At 34.8% G+C, this 27,170-nt stretch overlaps 1 protein-coding gene across 1 annotated transcript; it reads right to left on the reverse strand.

Annotated features, from left to right (window-relative positions):
* Positions 1 to 904: 904 nt before the first annotated feature.
* TMEM170B (transmembrane protein 170B) lies at positions 905 to 26,914 on the reverse strand. Its single transcript, XM_016118812.2, has 3 exons — positions 26,577 to 26,914; positions 9,062 to 9,232; positions 905 to 2,551 (listed from the first exon to the last, which is right to left on the reverse strand). The coding sequence occupies exons 1-3, from the start codon at positions 26,887 to 26,889 to the stop codon at positions 2,421 to 2,423; spliced, it is 615 nt and encodes a 204-aa protein (XP_015974298.1). The 5' UTR covers positions 26,890 to 26,914; the 3' UTR covers positions 905 to 2,420.
* Positions 26,915 to 27,170: the final 256 nt, after the last annotated feature.

Raw genomic sequence — 27,170 nt, forward strand, 5'->3', positions numbered from 1 at the left:
AACGTTTCTTGTCTCTATAGGAAAACCATCAACTTTTTAAAAAATCTCAGCATAGAAATAGCTATTCAGACAATTTCATCAATTCACACTATTTAACTGTATTTCAAAACATTGAATGAGTGACAGTTGTACAAAATCTCAATGGAAGTAACTTTGCTGAAAACAGTGAAGAAACCAAAAAATTCCCCCAAAAGTTAAAAGTACACACACACACACACACACACACACACACACACATTCACAATTCATAACATAAAGCAACTTGATAATGAGATTAAGACATTCTACAAACTAATTATACTTCCATTCTAGAGTAAAAACAGAAGTTTAAATCTCTTTGGTCCATGCATTCATACACTTAATGCATCCATGTTATTTTCTGGTTAATTCTGGATTCTGAATCATGTATTTCATATTACTTTATCATGATAACTTCCTTAAATTATGACATAACCATATGTTAAAATAAATATACATTTTGTAGATCTTCAACGTATTATTCTTAATAATATCTTGAACACTAAGTTTTAACAGAATATCCAAAAAAAAGTCACAATTTAAGTCTAACAAAAAAGGAGAAATCAAATTGATTTAGAAAATTAATGCCTAAATTTAACATCAAGCATATAAAGAACACACAAAAATAATTTCAGGGTTATATATAATAAAAAAAAAATCAATTTTAAGGTTTAATTCAAAGATCTCTAAGAATGCATAGCTGCTGTTTTTCCTTGAAACAAATTTCCAAGCCACAGCATTAGAATACCCTACACACACCAAATTGGCTTGTCCTCACATTCTTCAGTGTTGAGTTGTTGCTATATTCTGCTTTTTAGTGAAGGAAAAGTGGCGCGGGTAACAGAGGTCTTAAATTTGAATGAGACTGAACAGAAAGCTACTTTTAAAAAAATTTTTTTTTACCAAATTAGGTTATAAAACAGTGTGCTAGAGTGTACAGATTATTTTTTTGGATTGTCCTTAACTTTATATTCTCTGCGGTGGCTCTTCTAGTTATAATTGTACCTGGTCCTAAAAAAATCTCAGTAAGAAATAAGTTCAACCAAGTTCTATTTCCCTTACTTCCTATACTCTTAAAAACAAGTATATATTGCCAAAACCTCTTAAAATGTTTTATACTAAGGACTTTTCCATTTCTAATAAATGTCATCACACATTCTAATAAACTTAAATAACAGCATAAATAAAAAACTGAACAACTAAAATGAATCAAATATATTCAGTACTGTTTTGATACACTGAGCTGTGTTGCCAAATTTTAAAATTATTTACTAAATTCCCCAATTTTTACTTAGTGAATTTATGTTACTGCACGCCCCATGTAAGATCGTTTATTACTCTTCCTATATGACTTACTTATCTACAAACGAGGCATTTTGTTTTCACAGCCTAATTTAGGCCACTCTTTAAATACAGTTAAAACTCCAGAATGAAAGATTGTTTACATTTTGTCAAAAGTCAAGAAATATTCAACAGGTAATATAATCCCACTGAGATACTAGTTATAAAGATGTTTTCTCCATGAGATACATGACAAAAACTTTCTTTAGAAGGGTCAAAGAATGCAACATGCATTTTAGATTTCTTTTCTAACAAAATTTATCAGAAAATTTTCAAATTACATTTTTATGACTCACAAACTATCATCAATGTGTGTGACCCATAAAGTTTTTGAATTCATATCAATAGAACATTTATGTATGAGGGAAATTATTAAAAGAGTGTTATTTAAGTGAAAAGGATGCACCCTATAGATCTACTTTGAGTCCTTAAGAGTTTAGCTAGTTTTCCATTAAGTATTATTTTCCACAACAATTAAATAACAATGCCTAAACGTATTAAAGCCCTAATCCCAAAAACATTCAACATCAAAAATCAAATAATTTATCTCATATTAAATGATTCAGTATTCAGCACTCATACAGGATTTAGCGTTACCAAACAAAAATCTCACTACATTACCTGAATTCATGTCAAACATGTTCACAGCACTCATCTAAATCTACACTTGCAAATATTCACATGATCAATTTATAAAAAAAGAAGAAAGTTTGGCACATATATCAATTCCTCAAAACATCCCTGTAACTTAACACAATACTGTTAAAAACGATGATTCAACACCAGTGTTAACCTGATTTGGCAGCTAAACAAGGTGCTTTTTCTTGTAGCTTCTCATAGTGTAATTCGCCTTGCCTGGGACGGAGGCACATAAGGTGCAGTGCGGTAGTGCAATCACTTGAACACCAGAGGGCAATCTTTCCACACAGCTCAAGGCCTTATGTTCTGACCTGCTCCTTCCAAATTCTTGTACAATTTCATGCCTGCTTGTTAACAATGCCATTTTCAAAGAATCTGTACATCTGTTTCCTTATGTGAAGTAAGACATTCCCACAGAAACCTCAAAGTGTGGCGAGGATCCTTGAAAAGGAGATGATTAATGTCAGTACAGTCTGTCCAACACCCCATACCAGCGCTTCCAGAGGCGCCATGTTCTTCCCTGCTACTCTGTAAATGCCTGCTACTGCTGCACCTGGATGAGAAACGAGGGAGAGAAACAAAATAACACATTCATTCGTTTTATAATACACTGCATGGTTGTAACTTAAGACAGATTTCATTTTATAAATTTTCTATGTGATTGGTAAAAGTTACACTTTACCATATATTTACCCACTAAATTGAAAAACAGCACTTTTTATTCAACCACAATATATATAGTATATGTCGCTTGCTTGATATCAAATATGTTCATTAAAAAGTGAGTAATTCATTATTTCATGTAATCTCACCTGGGCATTGAACTGACCAGAATTCATCAGCATTTTTATAAATATATAATATACTGATAATTATAAATGATAATATAGAAAACTACATTTAATGTAATTTCTAAATGATTCTTCCAGTAAATTCTTAAATGTCATATAAACTATCAGAATACTGGATAAATTCTTTTCATAATGTAGCATGTAAAATAGTTTATTAAGCTTTTTAAAAACATTTTTATTAAAAGATAGCTAACATACAATACTATATTCGTTTCAGGTGTACAGCAGAATTATTTAATATCTATATACCTAAAGAATTGATCACCATGGTAAGTTCAGCAACCATCTGACATCGTATAATGCTATCACAATGTTATTGACTATATTCCCTACGCTGTACATTCTATCTCCATTACTTATTTGTTTTACACCTGGAAATTTGAATCTCTTATTCCCTTTCACCTTTTTTTACCCCCTTTAAAAGTGTTTTTCAATTACAGTTGACATTCGATATTATTTATTAGTTTCAGGTGTACCGCACAGTAGTTAGACATTTTATTAAGCTTTTTAATAAAGCATAAACTGTAAGGTTATTTGGAGACTACTATTATGATATCTAATGAAAATGGAAGATGAACTTGACCTCTGTTTTAGGAAAAACATTTTAGATAATGTACGCTTTTGAGAATGAGAAGCTCTCAGAGCTACAAGAAGCCTGAGAGCCCATCTGATTCAAGTCTTCTTATTAATAACAGCATACTCAGCGGTGTGGTATTCAGGTGGCTGATTTTAAAAGTATATTCATAAATCATAAAGGAAGAAACATTTAAATTATAGTATTCCACCTCACAGCCTGAAATGGCCTTAAAACTTTCTCTAGAAAAAAAAGTGTCTACATATCCTAGAATGGCCAAACATATAGAATTAAGAACAGAAATGAATTATTCAAAGGCACTGTATTGACAATTATTCAAGAAATCTATTCATAAAAATTATCTAAGGATTCTGTAATTCACTTAAAATCTCCCAAATAAAAATTACTATATTCCTCTATAATAGTTGTAAATGGAAAAACTAAATTATTAACTAAGCCAAGGGCCTTCATATGCATATTTTTAAGAAAATTAAAAATAGTGTATTTACTGTATACTATGTGTCTTAATAGGAACTTTAATATTACCCTATTTAAATATAAGTATGATTACCTTATTTAAAGATGAAAAAAGGAAGTTCAGAGAGGTTCAATTACTACTAGTCCAAGGAAATATATATAGTAAATACAAGAGCCTGAATTTCAATCCAAGTTAGTCTGTTCATAAAAATCTCCTTCTACCATTTCATATTTATACTAAGTAAAAAAGAGCACAAGGAATTCATATAATAATAAAGTAACTGATAATCATCTCGACATTAAATAAAACTCCTAGTGGCACCAACACTTACTTAGTAATAAGCTCCACTTATATAACTGCTCATATCCTCAAATTTTAGAATTGGATGACATTCTTCAAAAAATTCAAAGATCTCATGCTTTTTTTGTTATCAGATATTATGCTAAAATAAACCTGAGAAAATACTCTGTTTTGATTTAGATTTACCCTACATTTCCCTGACTACCTTCGATTTTAAAAGTCGCAATTTGTTCTCCATCTCTCTGCTCTAAGTTTTAAAAAATGATCCAAGAAGCAGAAAATCTAAGCAATTAATAGCTCAGGCTGCCTGAGAAATGGCAAACGAATTTGTCAATTCAGACATGTCATGTTTATACAAGGTTAAAAGCTCCACTACTCAGCTGTGCTACCCTAGGCAATCACTTAACCTCTCTGTGCTTCACTTTATCAACTGTGAAATGGGTGGGTGTGAAGATTAAGAGATAATACTTGGAAAGTGCTTAGAATAGTGTCAAGTCTTAGTATGCACTCCAAATTTTGGTTAGTAGTTGTCGTAGTAGAAAATGATATAAATATTTCCAATCAGTGATTCGCCATTCAATAAGTGGTGTTGGAACAACTGGTAGTCATTTGGAAGAAGTAAATTTAGGTCCTTCATACCATTCCTCAAAATAAATTTCAGATGAATTAAAGAACTAAATGTTAAAAATGAAACTACAATTTTAAACTTTAAAATATAATGTTTATGATCTAGGAAAGGAGGTCAGCTTAAGGCCACCAAAAAAAAAACCACAAAACAAACAAACAAACAAAAAAAACAAAGAGCAAAGCCATAATGGTTTGAATACAAGAGATAGGCTAGAAAAATACTTGCTATATGTATAACAAACTGATGATTAGTATCCAGAATATAAACACACATATACATGCACAGACATATATATATATATATATATATATATATATATATATATATATATAAAATAATGCAGCATTATTTGTAATAGCTAGAGAAACAAAAACACAAAAAATACAATGTTCATTAGTCAGTAATGGCTAAACTATACTGAAGTCCATACCATGGAACCTGTACAATTTCAAAAGAAAAACATAGATCTATATGAACAAAGAAAAGACTTAAAACATATCATTTAGGCATAAAAGAAAAATCAAACTCTATTCTCTACTAGCACGTAATACATATGTATGTATGTATGTATGTAATCACATATATATGTATGTATGAATAATGTACTATAGAAACAAAAATCTGGGGGACACACAACCAAAGTGAAAATAGGATTACATTTGAGAAGAACACTAGTTTGGGAGTACTAATCAAAAGGAACCTTTGCCTTATCCATAACGTTTTAAGTTTCACATGAAGAACACAGTCCCATACAGTAGTTCCCCTCATCTGCAGTTTGACTTTCTGTGGTCCTAGCTATGCTTGGTCAACTGTGCTTCTGAAAATATTAAATGAAAAATCCAGGTATAAACAATTCATAAGTTTTAAACTGCATGCCTTTCTAAGCAGCATGATGAAATCTGTGCCATCTTGCCTGGGACGTGAATCCCTTTATCTGGCATCTCTATCCTGTAGATGCTCCCCGACAATTAGTCACTTTGTAGCCTGCTCGGTTATCAGACCCACTGACACAGTATCATGACGCTTGTGTTCAAGGAACCCTTATTTTACTTAACAATGGCCCCAAAGCACAAGAGTAGTGATGCTGGCAATTCAGATATGCCAAAAAGAAGCTGTGAAGTGCCCTTTAGGTGAAAAGGTATGTATGTATAGGAAAAAACAGTATGTATAGGGCTGGGTACTACCCTTGGTTTCTGGCATCCATTGGAAATCTCCTGAAAGATAAGGGGAGAACTACTGTGTTAATTATGTAATTAAAATTAATTTTAATAATCTTACTTAATTTCTACATCAACTTGCCTAAACTTCCCTACGATTCTAAGAAACTGTCATTTTAAAGGCCAGAATTACTTTTCGATACTATTTTCCAAACAAAAATACTTGTATACAATGACAATGTTCACTACCCTCTTAATTTAAAGTAGCAGGGAATAAGTAAAATTTAATCCAGGTAGCAAACGCTTGTGGAAAAGGAAAAATTATACATGCTAAATGTCAAATGTTTTCTATGTGACTAAAAGACATGTGTTTATATTTACTATTTTTGTTTCTGTGAAGTTTCAGAGTTGGGCCTTAAATATTTTTGGCTCACTTAAATATTTGAGGACCTAAGAAATCAGTTTAGGGATATCTCCTATATAGGTTTAGAATTTAACTGGAGGTCAGAAGCCATGGAAAGCATAGAAAAAAATGAAACAAGACATGTGACAAGGAAATAACAAGAGTTTCAAGGAACAGACGAGTGAGTACTGAAAATCTTTCTACTTCACTGTCATCTCCTTTTCCAAATAAGCTGACTCCTTCATTTAGTATATAGATATTCTGGTGAGGATAAAGTGGATTTTACTTTGGATGGGCCCTACTGTTGAGGAAAAAGACAAAAAAAAAAAAAACAATTACTAAATAATCCACTTTTCTTTATAATCTTTTAAGGAACAGAGGATAAGACCTTCAAATGTAGCCTATAATGATGAGGGGAGAAAAAGAAATTTAAAAGAAGAAGAAAGACCACTATGAACTCGAGAGTTTCCACAATCAAGGGAGACATTTAAAACCAATTGCTATTTTCCTCTCAGGGGACTATCAGTTACGAACCAATTTGTTAGTTACAACTTCCCTCCAAAAGAAGTAGATCTCTAAATGTTCCTACTGCACTGTATCATCTCCCAACTCAGAGGCAACAGTCAGAAAACACTCTTCCAGTGGAACTCTTAAAGATTTGAAAGAAAATAATTGTGTATGCCTATCAAATGATTTTTAAAACACTGGTATTAGTGAGCAGATATGAAAGAGTATTTATAAAAATATACATATATTATAAAATAACAAATTCCCAAGTGGTACTCATCATCCAGAGGAAGAACAGAACATTACTATTTCCTTTGAAGTTCCCATGGGCCCTCCTCAATTGCATCCCATTCCCTCCCTGAATTTGGTTTTTATCATTATTTTGCTTTTCTTCAGCTGCTAATATTAGTAAGAATATATATTATTTGGTTTTTTAAATAAATTAATTTTATATATATCGATACTTTAAATATTTTAAAATTTTGGGCTCAATATTTATGTCTGAAATTATCCATATTGGTGTATATATCTACAAGTTCAATTTAGTTAATATTTCTTAATTCCTCTTCCTTTCCTTTTTTCTCCTTTCTTCCCTACCCTTTCTTCCTTCTTATCCTCTACTGTTTCTCTCTCACTACATCCGTCCATCAATCAGTATTTTTTGAGTGTCTATTATATTCCAGGCAGTGCTTTATTGTTGGGGATACAGCAATGATGAAGACAGACGAGGTCCCTGCTCTTTCAGAGTTTTCTCTTGGTTCTTCACATATATTCTATAATCAGCTAAAAAATACATTTTCCAAGTGAACTGCTTGGCCCCTTGCCAACTCCATTCAAAAACATCTGTTTGTTTTCCACAGTCTGCGGAACAAAAGTCCAAACTTTCCAGCTGGCCTTCCAAGATCCCCTACGATTTTGCTCCATTCTATCTTTCCAACAGAGTGCCTACCACTTCACTATGCATATCCTATGCTTCAGCTAAACCTGAAACAAGTTTAAAACTTGTTTTAAACTTTATCTGTGGCAAAATGGATGATGTACCATATGATAAAGTTATAGGTTGAATGCAACAACAAAAGCCAACAACAAAAACCTAACATAACACAGAGAACCCAAACAGTAAATAAAGGGTGAGAAAACGGACTACTCACTACTTCTCACAACTGTTTTATGATTGTCTTATCAGTGCCACAAGATATAACCAAAGACATGGGAAGAGTTTTCCTCTCAAGGTGAGGTATGCCAATCACTCTGGGAAAAGATGACTGTGGGACACAAAAAGAGAGGCCTTAGAAGAAAAAGACTTCCTCTTACTTTGGGGCTAAGAGCTAGAAAGGAAAAAGTCCTTCTTGGAGAGTTTCAAAACAGATCCAATGGCAGCAGTGAGCCACCCCAGACATTTGGAAGCAGGCCAGAAGCAAACAGTAATATAAGCCTGTTATTCAGTGGCAGGGACAGAATCAACAGCAGCATAAAGGAGCAGCCAGTTTCTGGCAGAACCACATTAAGGAAGCGGCTGTGGGCACCTCCAGCCTAAACAAGATGCATCTAAGTTCTGGCTCAACTGGCAAAGCAGAAACCAGAACTCTTTGAACTCAAGGCTGGAGTTGGGGCTTGTTGACAGTGTTAAGAGAAGGCCAGAAGGAATGAACCTGAGGACTTATATGAAATGCACATGAGGCAGCACAGCATAAAACCTGCAAATAGCTGGAGCACCCTCTAAAGTGGCTAATTTCTAGTAAAGTGGCTAATTTGTGTGTAAGAAGTGCAATTTTATTTTTCACAGTCACAGGCAAATGACATATTTTCACTTTTTTCATGACAATCATCACCACCATATTTGTGTGTCTACCTTTCTCCCTTATAAGTTGGTGAGCTCCTTTAAAGCAAAAACTACATCCACTATAAGATAAATTTTCCCATGAATTACTTTACCCTTTGCCAATTTTTGAGAGTTTTTGTATTCCCCACAAAACTTTTCATGGTGAGTCTTCACAGCAGAAGTACCAAAACTATTTCATAGATGGACTCATTGTTGCCTTCTAGGTAAAGTGCCATTGATGCTAAAAAAGATATTCTACGTGAAAGATTACACTCATGTTACATTTATAATAACCGCAATAGCATATAAAATTCTGTCCTTAAGCAAAACAAAATCAACTTACTAGTAATCATTGCTCCAGTTACAGAAGCCAGAAATCCGATGCTGACTGCAATGACAGAGATTACTCTCCCCTGCCTATGCCTCTGTAGCATCACAAACATCAACACTCCTGCAGCACCATGGACAAATAGAGAGGAGAAGAGAGCCCAGAGAAAGATCCAGTACCACATCTCTGAAAGGAAAAGCAAAGTGTTAATAATCCTGTTGAAAAACATCTTAGAAAATCCAATTTAACAAATTGTGAGCACTCATGATTTGGGGAAGGTTAAATGAGGTAATAGATATAAAAATGCCTAGCATGCTTCCTGACACATAATAGTACTAATTAAAATTCAATGATCATCATCATCACTAATGTTTGATAGGAAAATAATTCCTTCCATGATGTCAGAAGGTTAAGGCTACACTCTAATCTCCTCTAAAAGTCTCCATCATATAGTTATAATAAGTCAATTTGTCTAAAATAACCTTAATATATTTTTAAAACTCCTTATGTATTTTTAAATTACATAATTTATTGCTGTTTAATACATAATTTCCTATTTTCCACATAAATAGCAGTGTTAAAAAATTTAAAAATCTACCCCTTAATTCAAACCATTCCAGAAATTAGTAATTTTATCTTTCATGATTTTAAGAATTTCAGGCAGTTCCCCTCTTGGCTCTCAACTTTATATCCACTACTAAATCATCAGAAATATTTATTTTATTAAGAATTTTTTGCCTCAAGTCATTTTAATAGTCTTTACTGGAAACTTTTCAAGCTCCATTATTCTTCAATATATCCTCAATTACTATTAATTTATAGAGATTTGATGAGTACACCTTTCATTCTCTCTCTCTAGTATTCATTCCCTTTCTTTCTGGCAAACTGCTGCCTCCCAGTCAATCCATATTGCCCCCAAGTAGAGCATTAGGTCCTTGCATGAACTCTATCTTCCTAACCATGCTTGCAGTGAGGTAGATGAGGGCAGGCAATTGATCCCAGATGCACCAGCCATCCCCTTCCCCTGGGAATTCTGGATTGGGACCAACTGAGCATCTCGATCTTTGAGTGGATGAAGCTGAAGGGTTCAGGATTTGTGAACAGTCATTTCATAATCACATGATGAAAGCCATGACAATGAGAGAAAAATATATCCATCAGAGAGACAACTAAGTCCCATTTCAGTGATTTTTAAGGCCTGCCACATTACTATCTTTAGATTCGATCTCAATTTCCTTGTAATAAAATTCTTCTCTTTATTTAAACTAGTTCAGGTAAGCTTTCTGTTATTTATAACTAAAAGAGCTGGCTCTAAAATGTTTAGATGTCATCTTGAGAAGCATCCTTGCTATGCAAACATTCTCTATAATGCAAAATATCTCATCTGCTATTTGTGCCTGTAATCACTCTCTATCAGGTGTAAAAGAAAAGTCAATAATGGTCATAAAATAAGACAGATGAATTATAAGTGGAAAGTGGAGGAATTAAAACTTACTTATTCAAACATCATTAGTGTAGTTATACACTATTGATGGTAATGTAAAATGGTACAGCTGTTATGGAAAAGTGTGGTGTTTCCTCAAAAAATTAAAAATAGAACTGCCATATGATCCAGCAATTCTACTTCCAGGTATAGATCCAAAAGAACTGAGAGCAGGATTACAAAGAGATATTTGCACATCTCTTTGTAATCCTGTATCCAGTATCATTCGTAATAGTCAAGAGGTGGAAGCAATTTAAGCGTCCGTAGACAGATGAATAAAAAAAAATGTAGTATATATGTAAAATGTAATATTATTTAGCTTTAAAAAGGAAATTCTGTCACATCCTACAACCTGAACATTGATGACTTTATGCTAAGTGAGATGTCAGTCACTGCTTGATTTCTCATATATGAATTCCCTAAAGAAGATAGATTCACAGAAACAGAAAACAAAATGGTGGCTGCCATCAGCCTGGAGAAGGGGGAAATGGGGAGTTGTTGTTTGTCCCATTTCCCTTTTACCCCAAGAATACTTGCCAGCACTTGAGGCTGTAGCATTTACTCCAAAATAACTCATGGATTAAGGTCCTAACCTTATCCCCAAAGTCTACCAAGGAATATCTCACTTTTATTATTATTTTTGCATCGCTCTAGTTTATCGATAGTTGTTGGAAACAAATGATGTCATTCTATTCATAGCATTGTTTTTAGTAGTGGTATTTCCATTTATGAAATACAGTAATTCTCGATGACTGAAAATGTGAAATCCTTAATGTTCCGATTTGTGTTGTTCCATGCTTTGAAATTTACCACATGAAAAAATTATTAAATACTGATCATATACATTTGTTACATTAGGATTAGACACAAGTTCTGTTTAGAAATAACTCCAAGAACAGTTTTTATATTTTATTTTCACATTGAAAACCATTCAGATTTGCTTCATTCAGCCTCAAAGAGCGTATTTGTGTAAAATTAAATTAACGCTGGCAGCAAGCTGCACTTTTGTTTTCTAAATGGGAAATGGGTTAATTGGTACAGAGTTTCAGTGTTGCAAGATGAAGAAGATGTGGAGATCAGTTAAACAACAATGTGAATGTACGGATAGAAATTTGAAAGATAATTATTTTGAGATCATAAATGATGAGGCATTTAAAAACAAAATAAAAATTCTCTTGAGAAAGGAAGGAGGGTGTGGTTATAAAAGAGTAACACTGGGGATCTTTGCAGCAATGAAACTGTTCTTTGACTGTGATGGTGGACACATATACAAGTGATAAAACTGTAAAGAGCTAAATTTGCACACACAAATTAGTACAAGCATACAAGCAATATTGGTAAAATCTGAATCAGGTTGGTGGGTTGTATCAATGTCAATATCCTAGTTTTGATAAACTGTGGTTTTCCAAAGTGCTCTTATTAGGTAAAGTGGATAAAGTCTATTTTATTTCTTACAACTGCCTGTGAATCTACAATCCTCTCAAATTAAAAAGTTAAATTAAAAGAACAAGGAAGGGGGATACCAAATTCTCAAGAATTGACCTTTAGGATGAACTCGGACCATTCAAATTCATTTCATTTCATATCTCATATATTTTCCAATGTATGTTAAAAGTACCATACATGCTTCTCAAAGACCTAAGAGACAGATGTTGGTTATTAAGGAAAAATAGACAAAGTTTGCCTTTTAAAAAGTTTTTCTCTTCCAGTTTTCTGGGAAAGAGTTTTCATGCTATGGCTCCCAAACAAATGGCTTCAACTTATAATACATACATTAAAGACAAAAAGGCTTAACTTGCTCGGTAAATATTTGTATTATAAAAAATGTAATTTTCCAAATGAACCTAGTTAAGGGTATCAGGAAGTAATAATGTGGGGGAGAGAATTTTCATCAAGGGAGCTCCAACACAAGGAAAGACTCTGCAACACCTAACAAGAGAAGGCAACATTTGCCTTGTATCCTAAGACCACTTCTGGTAGCTTATCAGACCTACCTCCCCAAAACTTTTTTTTTTTTTGCTGTCCTTGTTATATAAGTAGAACGAAAAATTTCTTGACTGTATTTAACACTATGAATGATTATTTGACATTATAGGTAATGTTCATTGTCTACTAACTACATAGCTAGGACCTCAACAATAAATTTACCTAAGAATTAGGAAACCTAAATTTTAAGTTTAATGTTTTATAAAACCCCAATGTATCAAAGAATTATACAACTAAAATGAAATTTTAAATGGTCCTCTAATGACCAGTCCAGAATTATCCCTTAAGCAGACTGAGCACAAACTACCTAAACTTAAATTTACGTTTCTTTTAAAAAAAAAAAAAAAAAAAAAAAAAAAAAAACTATTTATCATGGGAAAAAATTAAATTCCACTGAAAATATCTACAACTAATTTAGGTTTCATGTTATAACTATTATTTTAAATTACCTGATTAACACAATCCTGTCAATGAATGGGGCCTCTAAAGACCTTGATCTACTCCAGATAAATAAGTCTAAGGTCCTACTCACTATTAGAAAACATAGGAAATCTACTGGGTTAGTTCCGGTGAAGAGAACTGCAGGATCCTAGGAGTAGAGCAAGAACAAACACCCAAGAGCCCTAGAGGAAGAACAAGTATTACGAGAACAGGATTGGAACATCACCATCTTTTCTTAAACTGTCTAGGTCCTACAGCTAACATGAACACTCAGAGGCCCAGTTTTTACTTTTTATCCCCACCCCACCTAATCCAAGTCCATAGCAACTGAACAACAATGAAAGGAAGAAGCCAGAGGGAGACCGTGCTAATGCTAAACCAAAAACAAATTTTAAAAATACAATGTACAAAACAGAAACTGAAGCATTTCATCCATACAATCACTTTAATTCAATGGAAGAAATATCCCTTCTTCCTGGGCACATCTTTGGTTATTTTCCCCTATTAAAAATTGTCCATTATCTTCACCTTAAACTAGTTTCACCTGGATTTTTGCAGTGTTTACTTTTTAGCGGGATAAATACCAGAAGAGTTGTTATTTGTTCCAGTTTCCAAACACTAGATATAGCCCTGCTCTGAATCTGTCTCTCTCATTACCCCTGGTTGCCTTGTCACTCAAAAATTATATTCTGTGCTTTTGTTTTTAATCCTTGGGAAAACTATTTATGAGAAATGAATTGCTCTAAATGTCTAGAATATATTAACTGAGTAAAAACGAGTCAAAGAATGGTGTATATTGTTTGATCCTATTTGTTTAAAAAATTGTATATGTACATAAAATGTATAAATCAAAGATTTAACAATGGCTTAACAAACCACTTTTAAAGAAAGGAGGTGAATGACATTTTATATATTCTTTACTGTGCTTATTTTTTAACAACCTGCCTGATATGTTTTAAAATTTTTTACTACAAATATACTGCCTTTAAAAAAGTTTATTATTCCATAATTGATCAAAGTCAATGGTTCTCAAGCCACACTGCTCATGAGAATTACCTACAGAGCAAATAAAACTCTCCTGAAGGACCCAAATAACTGTTTTTATCAACTTTAACTGAATGATCATAACATGCAATAGAAACAGAAATCACTACTCTAAAGGTATTTATTAAAAAATCCAAAAGTCATAAAAATAAGGAAACCTATCTCATTAGACAAACACTAAGTATGTATTTTTAATCTTCTATAGAGTATGTAAACATTTAATATAGTTAGCAAGTAGACACTTGAAAACTTATTATGTAATTCATATACTCTAAGCCTCAAGCTGAAAATACCGTACCAATAAAATTCTATTTGGGGGCTGTTCATAATTTCCTACCTTCTCTACAGAAATGGTTAGCATTATATGTGCAAATAATCAGTGATCAAAATAAGTTCTCCATATCTCAACTTTTTGTCATTCTAGCAAATCTAAAGTGTGGAACTTGCTCTCCTTAGTTTCTAACAGCAGTGATTTCTCAGTTTGGGGCTATCTCCCACACAAGGGCTTATTAGACTCTCAGGAAGATGATGCATTTATATCTGAAAAATTCTCCACATCAGGGGGGGTCAGCCTCAGACATGGACCATGAGCCATGTCTGGCCCATCACCAGTTTCTGTACAGTCTGTGAACTTAAATGGTTTTTATATTTTAAAATAACATTTATTTAAATGAACATATATTTCTTTCATTTAAAAGAACATAATTTTAAAAGAACAATCTTTCAAAACACATAAAAATTACACAAAATTTAAATTTAATTGTTCATAATGTTTTATAGGCACATAGACATGTTCATATTGTCTATAGCTATTTTCATGCTACAGTGGCAGAGTTGGGTAGTTGTGACAGAGACCAAGTGGCCTGCAAAATTAAAAGTATTCACTGCAGTTACGATATTGAGTATGTTGAGTACTAGCCTTTACAGAAAAAGTTGCTGATTTCTGGTCTAGATGATTTGACATGTGTCCCAGGGAGTTGGGTTGTCCCACACCCCACTGAAAATTACTATTACGGTATTTTCATATATTATCAAGAGTGAAACTTTGAGTGTTTAATTAATGATACACTGAAGTTAGATACATCGATTAATGATACTTCAGTGATATTTTCTTTCCAACCATACCCCACCTATTCCTAGTTTCTAATACCTCAGGTTCTTCAATACATAGCATGCAACTGATACCACTGGGCGGCAGTCCCCAATTTTTTGACTCCAAGGACCAGTGCTCCTATGAGAACCTAATGCCTGATGATCTGAGGTGCAGCTGAGGCAGTGATGCTAGCACTAGGGAGCGGCTGCCAATACATATGAAGCTTCACTAGCTCACCTGCCACTCATCTCCTGCTGTGCAGCCCTGTTCCTAACAGGCCACGAACTGGTGCCAGCCCGTAGCACGGGGATTGGGGACCTCTGCCACCGGGTACATAGTTCTGAATAAGGGGGAAGAGTGTCAGGGATGATCACAAGAGAATACACTGCTAAAACTGAATTACAAAAAATAAACAGGATTAACCAAATGATAAACACGTTCGAGATGGAATGAGAGTGAATAGTGGGGAGTAGGGCATTCTAAGCCAATGGTTCCCAGCCTTCGCTATATGTTGGCGTCATCTGAGAGCGCCTAGAAGAAATACTACCCTCAGAAATTCTGATTTAATTGAGCAAGAATTTTTTAAAGTTCCCCAACTGACTCTCATAAAGTTAAGAATGAGAAACAACTGCTCTAAGACATAATGGTCAAATTGTGGAATTATATGCAATAGAAGCATGAAACTGAAAAACTCTGGTCAAGAGAGGTGCCAAGAAGCAGGCAAGGTTATCAGATACAAAGGAGAGTGTGGCTACTATGGTTCAGAAAGGCAAAAATACTGACAGCCCCACTCTAGAGACCCTAATACACAGAGCATGCCAAAGACTAAAACTGGACCAAAACAGCAGAGAAAACTCTGCCCCTATCATGAGCCTAACACTAGGTAACAAGCAAAGTCTGCTACTGGGGGAAGGCAAGTATGTGGACAGACAACCTTCCTGTGGCACAGGCATGCAGAGATGGTTAAAACTTGACAACAGTACACTAACATTGAGAATAACCCTGCAGCACCTAGTCCCCACACTAAGCACAAAGCAACAAGAGCAATTTCTAGAGAATTTGTAGCCTATGGTACACTAAAGGTAACAATAACAAATAAAAACCCTCAAACTCAGCTTACTCCTGAGTAGATTAAATCGACTCTTTATGCTACTGGCTGAACAAAAGCTGCCCATTTCCTGGCATAAATCTATATACCTCAATCTTTAATATTATATATACAAAGTACTGCATTTGACAAAAATTTATGACACACTCACAAACAGGAAAAAAAATCCATTGTTAAGAAATAAAATAATCAATAGAACCAGACCCAGAGATGGTCCAGATTTTAGAACTAGACAGGGACTTTACAATAACTATAATCAACATGTTAAAGGCTCTCATGAAAAAGGTAAACAACTCACATGAACAGATGAAAAATTTCTGCAGAGATGGAAACTCCAAGAAAAAGTCAAATGAAAATGCTAGAAGTTAAAAAAAAAAAAAAGATAAGCACACACAAAAAAATGGTATCTGCGATGAAGAACTCTTTTAATGAGACTTGATACAGTTAAGCAAAGGATCAGTGAACTTATAGACTTTGAATAGAAATTATTCAAACTGAAATATAACAGAGGAAAAAAAAGAAATCATCTAAGAGCAAAGGACCAATTCCAAATGGTTTAACATACATATAACTAGAGTCCCAGAAGGAAAAGAAAGAGACAATGGAGAAGAAACATATTTGAAGAGTGCCTGAAATTTTTCTAAAATAACAAAAGATATCGAACCATAAATCTAAGACTTTCAAAGAATCTCAAGCACGATAAAGACCTCTCAAAAGAACAGACAAACAAAAATAAACCATACACATACAACCAGATCTATCAGAGTGAAATGACTGAAAACCAAAGATAAAGGGAATATTGAAGGTAGCCAGAGGAAACAAAGACCTCTTACACACAGGAACAAAAGCAAAAAGTACAGTAAACTTCTCATCAGACACTATCAAACCAGAAAACAATAGTCACATTTTTAAAAGATTGAAAAGGAAAAAAGTGTAAAGCTAGAAATCCTTATTCAAGAGAAATACCTTTCAAAACTGAAGGTGAAATGAAGACTTTTTCCCAGAAAGAATAAAGCTGGCAGAATTGTGCTATAAGACATATTAAAGGACTTTCTTCAGAGAGGAGTATAATACTGGGTGGAAACTTAACTCTATACATAAAGAAATAAGCAACAAAGAAGGTTAAAATGAAGGTAAACATAAGACATGTTTCTTTATTTTTAAATCACTCTAACATTTTAATCACATTTAAAAATAAGTTGCTGTATTTACACGTGAAAACTCATTTAACTTAGAAGTTATGGTAGATATTTAATAGTTGTCTGCTTCTGCTTCTTAAAAACACTAGTTTTTAAATTTAATTGTGACACCTTCAAGAGCTACTTTAATACACTGCCTCTCTCAAAGCTTATGGCAATAATGTTTATTACCCACTTAAACTAAATTACCCTTTTACTAGCTAATTATATAATTTCAATCTGTAAATTATAGTACTCATGATTGAATAGTAAAATTCTTAGAAAAACAGGTTTTTAATTTAAAACAATCTGAATATCATTTGCTTTAAAGAAATCAGGTTAAGCTATTTAAAACAGTTCAAAAACTGCTCTATATTTAAGCCACAGTGCTATCTTCCTAAAAGATGCCATTCAATTTGTTCTTCTTTATAACTGATTATTTAACTATAAAAGTATAGGGTTTAGAAATCAACATCTGAATCTATTATAAAATTATAATTGAACAATTATCCAAGTTTCAATTATTACTTGTATGCCCTCAAGCATCTTAAATTATGCCAACAATACATTTGTTTGATTCAGTCACTGACTAAAAAAATCTCAGTAAATGATAAGCTTTACAATCTCATGATACAGTATTTCCAAGGGATATTTACACTGAATACTGAAAAATGAACTTTTTACATCAGTGAGCATAACTTATAATAAAACTCTCAATATACGATTACTAAAATTAAATCTAAATAAGAGAGTGAATGAATGACAGATCAAAAAATAAAAGAACAACTAGGAAAACTTAGCAAGTAATGCACAAAGCACTGTCAAGAACAATCACATCTTAAATATTATTGACAGGAACCCTGAGAGAGCAGTTACGCCACACTGGGATTAAAACAAACAAACAAAAAAACTGGATAATTTCAGAACTGGAAGGGATCTTGAATCCGGTTACCTAAACCAAATTTAAAGAAGGTCCAACTCTAAGAGCTATTAAATGATATTCAGAGAACAAAGATTTTCTACATCCTAAACCTCAACCTACAAAATAGTATATTAAAGATCTGAAGAAGATCCCATTTAAAAGAGAAAGATTACAGAAGCAAGTTTACACACAAACACAAATATTTTTCTTAACTCAGTAAAATCTCTAAGCTTTTTTCTCATTAGTTTCTAAATCGGCTTCCCCTTAATATCAATATGAAAATTGTTGGCATTAGATTGTATTATGGATAAGAACATCCAGCTCTTGGAAATATGTGGCTTATCTAAAGTACAAAATCCAAATATTAGCATTCAAGGATAAAACTCAGTTTCTTGACTTATAAAATCAAGAATTCTAGTGGTTATTTAGACTCTATTTGCATACAGAAATCTAGCAGAACCCAAATTATACTAGGGGGAAAATTCCAATAACTGCTCATTACATAAGTATTTACATAAATACTGTTAATGTTTAATTCTCCCATAGACTTTGATTTAATATAAAAAAGAATTTTTAAAACACTGTTACTTAATAGCAATTATTCTCTATAGCTAATAGCTCAAATAAATAAAACATTTTTAAAGGATAAATTCTAATATGATACTAATGTTAAGAGACAGTCACTTAAAAAAAACTGGATTATAACATCCTCTTGGAAATAAAGGAGTCATTTATATTAAAATTTTAATAAGTTTTAAACTAAATACTTCATATTATTCATTATGTATCTTAACATAGCTACAAATTGATCACAAAAAAACCTTGTTTTTATAATCAGGTGTTCCCAATCCTTGAGCTCTCAATAACAAAATCATCCGAACAACTAGTTAAAAATGTAGTTTCCATGAGGCTCTGTTCTTAAAGATCCTAATAGCACAGATACGGACTGAGGCCCTGAGTCTGTACCCTTGACCAGCCCTGATATGTAGCAAATTTAGAAACCATGTCAGATTAAAGTTATTCATGGTGAGGAATGGGAGATGTGGAGAATTTTATAATGAAAATCTAGTTTCACATTACTGATGAAAACATCTTAGCTAGACACAGATATTCAGGAGCAGTGTAATAGTTTTAAACTTAAGTCCTGTAATATTCCGGGGCCATCCCACAAGCAATTCACCTCTCCTCTCGATGATCCTATAAACGGGTTCTTTCTCTACTCTCTACCTTTTCTGTTGTCTTCTAAATACCACTACCTAGTTCTCTCTGAACTCGACAAGTCTACTTAACCTGGAGGTTAGTCAGCATCTCTAGACCATGAGATCCTTATGGATAATGACTAATATTTTCATGATCAATGTTGACCAGAGACTGACACAAAACTTTTATGATCAAGAAATATCCAACAAAATTAGCCCTTGAAAGTGACAGACATCGTTCTTTAGTATAAATCTTCAATGTATGAAGATGGTTTGTTTTTTCTAGTCACCTGTTTCTCTTATAGGTCCTCAACGCCTTGCCTACTATGTTAGCCCTAGTCTTCCTTTTCAGAGCTTTAGTCCCTTCTCCCCATACCTACCTTTAGTCTGGGACAGCCAGGCTCTAGGAGGTCCCCAATGATCCTCACCTGGTATTCACACCCTGGTACAGTTCCCTTGACGATGAACCAGAGTTGGTCTATATGACTGAGTATGGCAGAAATGACAGTATATCACTTCCAAGATTAAGATTTTAAGAGACCCTGTGGCTTTTGTTTTAGTTTCTTTCTCTTTCTCTCTCTGACCACTGGATAAGGGGAAAGTCATGCTGTGAACAGCCCCATGCGGAGGCCCACATGGAGAGGAATCACACCTCATCCCAACAGTCACATGAACGTGCCTGGAAGCCAGCTGACCCTTCAGCACCAGTCCTGTTACACTGTAAGAACCAGCAAAACCATTCCTAGATTTCTGAGCATTAAAAATTGTGAGAAAATTAATGTCTCGTTTTAAGCCACTAAATTTGGGGGTTTTAAGCCACTACATTGGTTACTCAGCAATAACTAACACAAAGATTTGTAAATTCATACTCACTAGAATATAAGCTTCTTGAAAACAGTTATGATGTCATTTATCTTTGAATCTCTGACAGCACCAAATCCACTGTAGTTATTCAAATGTTTGCTAAATAGATTGACTGATAATTTTTCAAGTCCTGGCTTACATGCTTTGTAAGCAGGGGCAAGATATCATCTATGTCTGTTTATTTTCAAAAATGGTGTTAATGGTCCATACCTCCTGGGATTATTATAAGAATCAAATAAAATTATATATGTAACATTCTTAGAACAATGCCCAGCACACTAAAAAGCATTAAATGTTAACTACTAAATGTAAAGTTTCTTAAAAAGGAAATATATCACTCTCTTTCCTTAGCATTGAAATCCTGGATATGAATTTTTTACTGTAAGGTTTAAGAGCCATATAAGGATTATGAAATAAATTTAGAAAACTGATTTATATTCAAGAATTCAGACAGCACATCAAATGAAAGGTGATACTGGCTATGTTAATAAGCTAATAATGTTAACTGACCTAGCAATCTACATCCCTCAAAATTATTTTCAGTTTTCTCAGTCTTACTATAATAAGCACATAACATGTTCCTAGATTACATTCCAAGATTTATATTATAAGAACACAAGCAATTAGATCCAAGTAAAAGTTTGATTCTTTCCACTTGCATGAAGTTTGGTGAAAAATCTCTTTCTCTTTCAAGGCTTAATCTACATCTACTTAGCTAAGGTCATTGGGATTTAATAGTCTAATGGGAGCTCCTTCAAATGTGGTTCTACTGCCACTGATCACTCTACGATTAATTTTGATTCCTAAGTCATTAAAAATACATAATTAGCCTATCACATTGGAACAAGATAAAGTTATATTCTGATAATTATTAAAAAGTCAAAGTCATAGCTTACACAGTCCCAAGACTTATCCAGAAATTGGTTTAGATTTAAAACATGTCATCTGGACCTTAGAGTTGGTGTTGCCAAAGGATATGGATGTATGATTCAAGATAATGAAATGGGAATTTAAAAACCTTAAGATGACAATTCTGACTTTTGAAAAATTACAGTAGCTTCATTCTCTATATATACTGATCAGCTTTCCAAAAAGTAAATTCCTATATAGTACAAGTCATACCAGCACTTATTAACTGGCTCTGTACCACAAAAAAGTATAGGATTTTTTCACAAATATTTCAGAAATACTAAATTTTGGGGTCCAGCACAAATACTGAAAAGTAACATGTCTTTAAGGCTACATATACAAAACATAAATACCTATAAGTAGACATCTGAAATAACTTTATAAACATAAATTCACCACCTATAACACAGCATTCAGGAAGAGGAATTTAACCTAATGATTAATAACTACGATACCAAGTAACATTGAGAGAAGCAAATTTGTTTGGGAGCATTGCTAAAGGAAGGTGCTAGTGATACCAGCATGATGTGCGAACAACTCTAAATGTATATAGCAGAGAGCAACATTTCCCCTTTTCTCTTTTCCTTTCCTTTCCTTCCCTTTTTCCTTTCCTTTCTTTTCCTTTCCCTTTCCTTTCCCTCCCTCCTTTTCTTCTTTTTTTGCTGACAGTATTAACACTAAAGTGGCTTAGTAACTGTAAAGTCCTAAACAGAACTATAATAAAGTGCATGTATATTGTAAAAATCACATATATGTTTTACATAGACACACACAGAGATGGCTGACCTTCATTTCAGTTTGAATTCCCAGCCTCCTAATGCTTATTACTAATAGAAAGAGGGGAGCACCTGCACCCACGTTTGCTACTGACACTAAGAGGAGCCGAGCCTAAAGCTAGTCTCTGCCATTTCTCCCAGGGATCAATTACCCCTTCCCCAGCACTAGCCTAACTCTATGTTTATCCAGGAGGTTAGGGGTCCTGCCTATTTTTATGAAAAAAATTCTTCTTTAAACCCTTAACCACCAAATTAGCTTCAGAACACAATGCTGGGAGTCAAAGTAGTTAAAGAAAATAAAGGTAAAGTAAAAAATACATTTCAGTGTAGGTCGTTAAAAAAAAAAAAAAGTCAAGTTACCCATAAAACTGAGAGTATATACATGCTGACTCTAATTTTCAATCAAGGGGCCAGAGTATTTAGAACAATTCAGAGAAACATAAACCATTTGAGTCAGAAAGTAAGCCATTTACCTCTAGTAAGGTGAAGAAGCATGTAACCCATAAACACAGCTAACAAATTAGGAATCCTGTGAATCATCCACTTTGGGAAGTGACGGATACAGAAGAGAACTTTGGTAATAGAGAGAGATGGAGTCTCCAGATATTAATCTGCTCTATATGGAGTGCCCCCCGCCCCTAGTGTCTTCTGGGAGGAAGAAACGATAAAAAGCACACCAAACTTTGTAGGATTTCTAAAACTGGATATATAATAAATACGAATCACTAACTTTTATATAGGCAATGGCAACTTAAAATTTTAGAAAACATTATTATTCAATAACATCTTGCATTTTCTAATATCTTTTACCTGCTGGACAAAAATTAGTTCCATTCACACATTCTTGGGCTCACTAGGACAAATACTTACCAGGCTATGCTGAAGAACATTAAGATTTATCATCTAACCCAGACCCGTCTGAGTTAAAAGGCTATGTGGAATAAAAGGAAAAGGCACAGAACTAGGGTTAGGGAAGGTTAGTTTCAGTCCTGCCTCTATCATTAAATAACTGTTTGATCCCTACCATGTCACTTCACTCCAATGATGTGACATTATTTCTTAAATGGAGTTAAATTACATTTCTAGCTGTAAATGTTAAGCTAGTTCTCATGATCACTTCTTAAACATCTATTTCTATAAAAGTAATACATACACAAGACTACTTTCTAAAGGTGAATCTCTAAGATAAAAAGGTCAATATAAAAGTTGTCCTGCTTCACCTACGGAGTAAGCTACAAAGAGAATAATAATATCTGTCAGTTTGTACAAAGAAAAAAATATAGAGATGAGTGCTTTCTCCCTTTGTTTTTTTATTTAACTGGAATTCCTATTAACCAGATTTCTGCAAATCCTTGTTATTTTTTAAATCCAAATCAGTCTGGCTCTACATTATGCTCTCTACTATTAGCTGTTTCACTACAAGTTTATTATGATGACAAAATGCTTTCTGACTTAACAATGTTATCATAACTTGAAAAAAGGTAATTTTTCTCTTAATGGCTCTCAGATTTAAGCAAGTTACTCTTTGCTTCAATGTCTGAATTTGTGAAATAAGGATAAACGATCTGTTAATGATTGTTGAAAAGATTTTAAAAAATGAAAGTATGGTTAACTAGTATAAAAAGTGTATTCAATAAACATTTGTGTTTTAAAGGTATGACACTTACAAATATAGGGTTTAGAAGGAGGGTGAAGTGGGTAAAGGGGATCAAACATATGGTAGCTGAAGGAAACTGGACTTTGGGTGGTAAACACATGAGAATAAAAAAAATAAAAATAAAAAATAAGGGTATGACATTTACAAAAGTTACTCAAATGACCCATTCCTTCCTTAATAGTACCGCTTTTACTCCAAAAGACCTAGCTGAAAAATAAGACAAGTAGATATTTAAATCATGCAACTGTCAAGTATTATTTTTAAAATTCCACTCAAATATGTATTGAGCATTTACTATGTGCCAAGTACTATAACATTAGCATTCCAGAATTCAGTGGTTAAGACATTACTGCACACTTAAAAAGCTCAGTCTAGCACAGAAAAATAAAAATTGTAATGAATTGAAAAATATAATTTAAAAAGCATGCATAAGGAGAAGTAGCAGGATGAAGCAAGTAATTCATTCTGCCCAAAGATGGTAAAGAGGAAGTAGCTAAAGCATCCTGAAAAAGGAGAAAATGTAGTTCTGCAGGCAAGGACTAGGGTTCAAAGACTAGCTCAGTCATTTACTAGCTATATGATTTGGGGGCAACTTAATTTTCCTCTCTGAGCTTTGAAAATCTACTCTGGAGAGTTAATGCTGAAGATCAGAAATAAGATATGTAAAGTGCCTGATACATAGCAGGAATTCAATAACTGGGAGTTGTCTTTAGGAGTTGTGTTGGTTTTTAATAGACCAAGTTCTAAATGGCACTGTAAGCAGCATCTCGACTAATGATTATGGTACATATGGGATCACTAAGGTCACCATCCTGGAGAAGGCTATAATGAACCACATCAGAATGTTACCATTTCCAAAGTTTACTTTTTAAAAGTGATGTGGTTCCTAACATGTGGTACACTGACCTGCTGGTGAAGCATAGTTCTATTTCTTTATCCACTTTTACCCTGACAAACAGAATTTTGCATACTCACTCTAGTTATTTCCTAGAAGAGGTTCCTGTTGTTCCTCAGTCTCACTTCAGTTCTAGTTTGGGATGTTCTGCTTATCCTTTATTCAATGGCAAAGTCCGATAAAAAACTGATGATTATTAAGATTGTATTAGGAGATAATTAGAGCTAACCTTGGGTTGAAACTACTATTATTAACCTAATAGATGACCTGCGGAACTGGAAGCCAGTATACAATGATTACAATCTTAAAGGTAAATCTTAAAGTTAAATATTGTTAAATCTGGCCAAGAGGTAAGTTAACATTTACATTTATCTTATGTATCCTAAACCTAATTTTTTTCTAAATATACATTGATAAACTAAGCCAGTCATTAACATATACAACAATATATACCTATTCTTAAGTCCTTATCTTCATTCTATTCAAATACACATAATTGATAAATTTGAACAATTAAGATAAGATAAAGCAGTCTATCTCTAAATTCAATTCAGTCGTGAAATGGTCTTTATGCCAATGTAATTTTTCAGAACTAAGAACATGTTCTTGACATAAAACCATCATGTAAGGTCAGTTTGTTCCAAGTTAAACAACCACATATTAAAAGTGAGGACACCATGAATCAATCTAGAATCCACGTTAATTTTATAGTTTCCACATTCAAGGAAATCAGTGTCTTTTGGTATATAATTCCAAAAAAAAGTCTCTATGAATATCTGAATTCCATATCATGCCAGATTTTAAAATATATTTATATTATACATACACATATGTGTATGCATCCTATCAAGTTACATTTGTAATGTACTCTTCCTACTCATAATCAGTTTGACATAATGCATTTTGAAATACTAATGTTCTATCAAAATTAGCTGCCTTATATATTTTCAAGAATTAAACTCTGAGTATGTTTTTGTTTTTTCTCTTAGGAGCAGGCACTGAGGATTCGCCAAATTGCAAACGAATCTCTTTCTTGTAAATACTAATCTTTAGAGGGTATTTTTAATATTTAGAACTCAGTATAATATATAAGCATTTCCACATTTACAAAACCATAAGTTCCTTCACAAAGCAAACCTACAAATTCGAGAAAAATGTGTATTATTGCTCACTTTTACAACTAGAAATTGATGTTAATCACTATAACGGAGTCCAATTCCCTCCTGATAGCCTTGACAAATGAAGGGAAATAAACAAAATGATCAAATGTCACAGAAGTGACGCTTGAGGCCAGAGAGAGCGCAACAGACAAAAGGAAATTGGGAGAGGGAAGAGACATACAGCTAAAACTATAATGCTTAGAATGCACTAGACCTTGGCCCAGTCCCTGACCCACTATAATCTACTTAATTTGCCACCTATAGTTCCAAAATAATTTAACAGCTAAAGCAAACTGATCACTGCGAGCAAGAAATTTAAGTCCTGCCCTCAGTTTGAGATCTGCCAGAAAGAAAAAGAGGAAAACAGAAAAAGATCTAAATAGCAATAAGTGAGGTGTTTGTGTGTGTGTGTGTGTGTGTGTGTGTGTGTGCACGCGTGGGGGTGTGGGGAGGGGTAAATTAAAGCTAACTGTGCTTAAGCCTCAGCACTAAGCCTATTCCGCGCGTACTACAAAAGGCAGGGCCCTCTGGAGCCTCCCCGGTGCCCGGCAGGAGGCGGGGGTGGTGGATTCTCCTCCCGTGATTGAGAAGCCTCAGAGCAGAGGGAACGGGTGGCGGGCATCTGCGCCCCCCAAAGCGGCACGGCGTGGATCCAATTAACACCTTCCTCGCCAGGACTTGGGACCGTGAACTCCCGAGAGGGCGCACACGGGGGTGGGGCAGCGGCAGCTAGGTGGGCTTCCACTCCTTCGGAAGCAGAAGCGAGATGAGGGGCAGCACCGCATCCCCGTCCCCATACCAGGCGCAACAATTACCCGTGAGGTTCCTCAGCACCGTCCCATGGGCCCAGAGGCTCAGGACCTGCTGCACCGACAGGTTGATCATGGAGTGGTCGCCCCCCTCCGCCTTCATCTTCCCCGGGGGGCGCCCGCCGCCCTCTCCTCCGGCGCCGGGTGGCGGCGGCGGCTGCGAGGCTCCGGGGGCGGCGGTGGATACGCGGCTCCTCCAGGCCGCCGCGGGGCAAGGCTGCTGGACGCCGGGCTGGGCGCTGCTGCTGCGGCCAACGGGCCTCCGGGGGGGGCCGCTCAGCGCGTCTCCCAGGCAGCCCCCTCCCCGCCGGGGAGACATTGAGGACAGCGAACGGGGGAGGGGAGGGGGCCAGGCGCTCTCCCCGCGCGGCCCCCGAGCGCGGACTCGGGGCGGAAGAGGCCGCTGCTGCTGCCGCTCAGGGGCAGCGCCGCGCCGCGGGGATCGGGCACGCGAGGAGGCCGAGGTCACTCTGGGAGGCTCGTAGTGATGGGCAGCTGGCAGGTGCAGCCCCCGACGGAGTACAGCGCATCACCGTGGGAGAACGAGGACCCCGGGACCCGGAGGAGGCTGCGGCGGCGGCCTCGGCGGCACCTGCCGCC

This window comes from Rousettus aegyptiacus, unplaced genomic scaffold (assembly GCF_014176215.1).
Source record: "Rousettus aegyptiacus isolate mRouAeg1 unplaced genomic scaffold, mRouAeg1.p scaffold_m13_p_1, whole genome shotgun sequence".
Taxonomy (NCBI): Eukaryota; Metazoa; Chordata; class Mammalia; order Chiroptera; family Pteropodidae; genus Rousettus; species Rousettus aegyptiacus.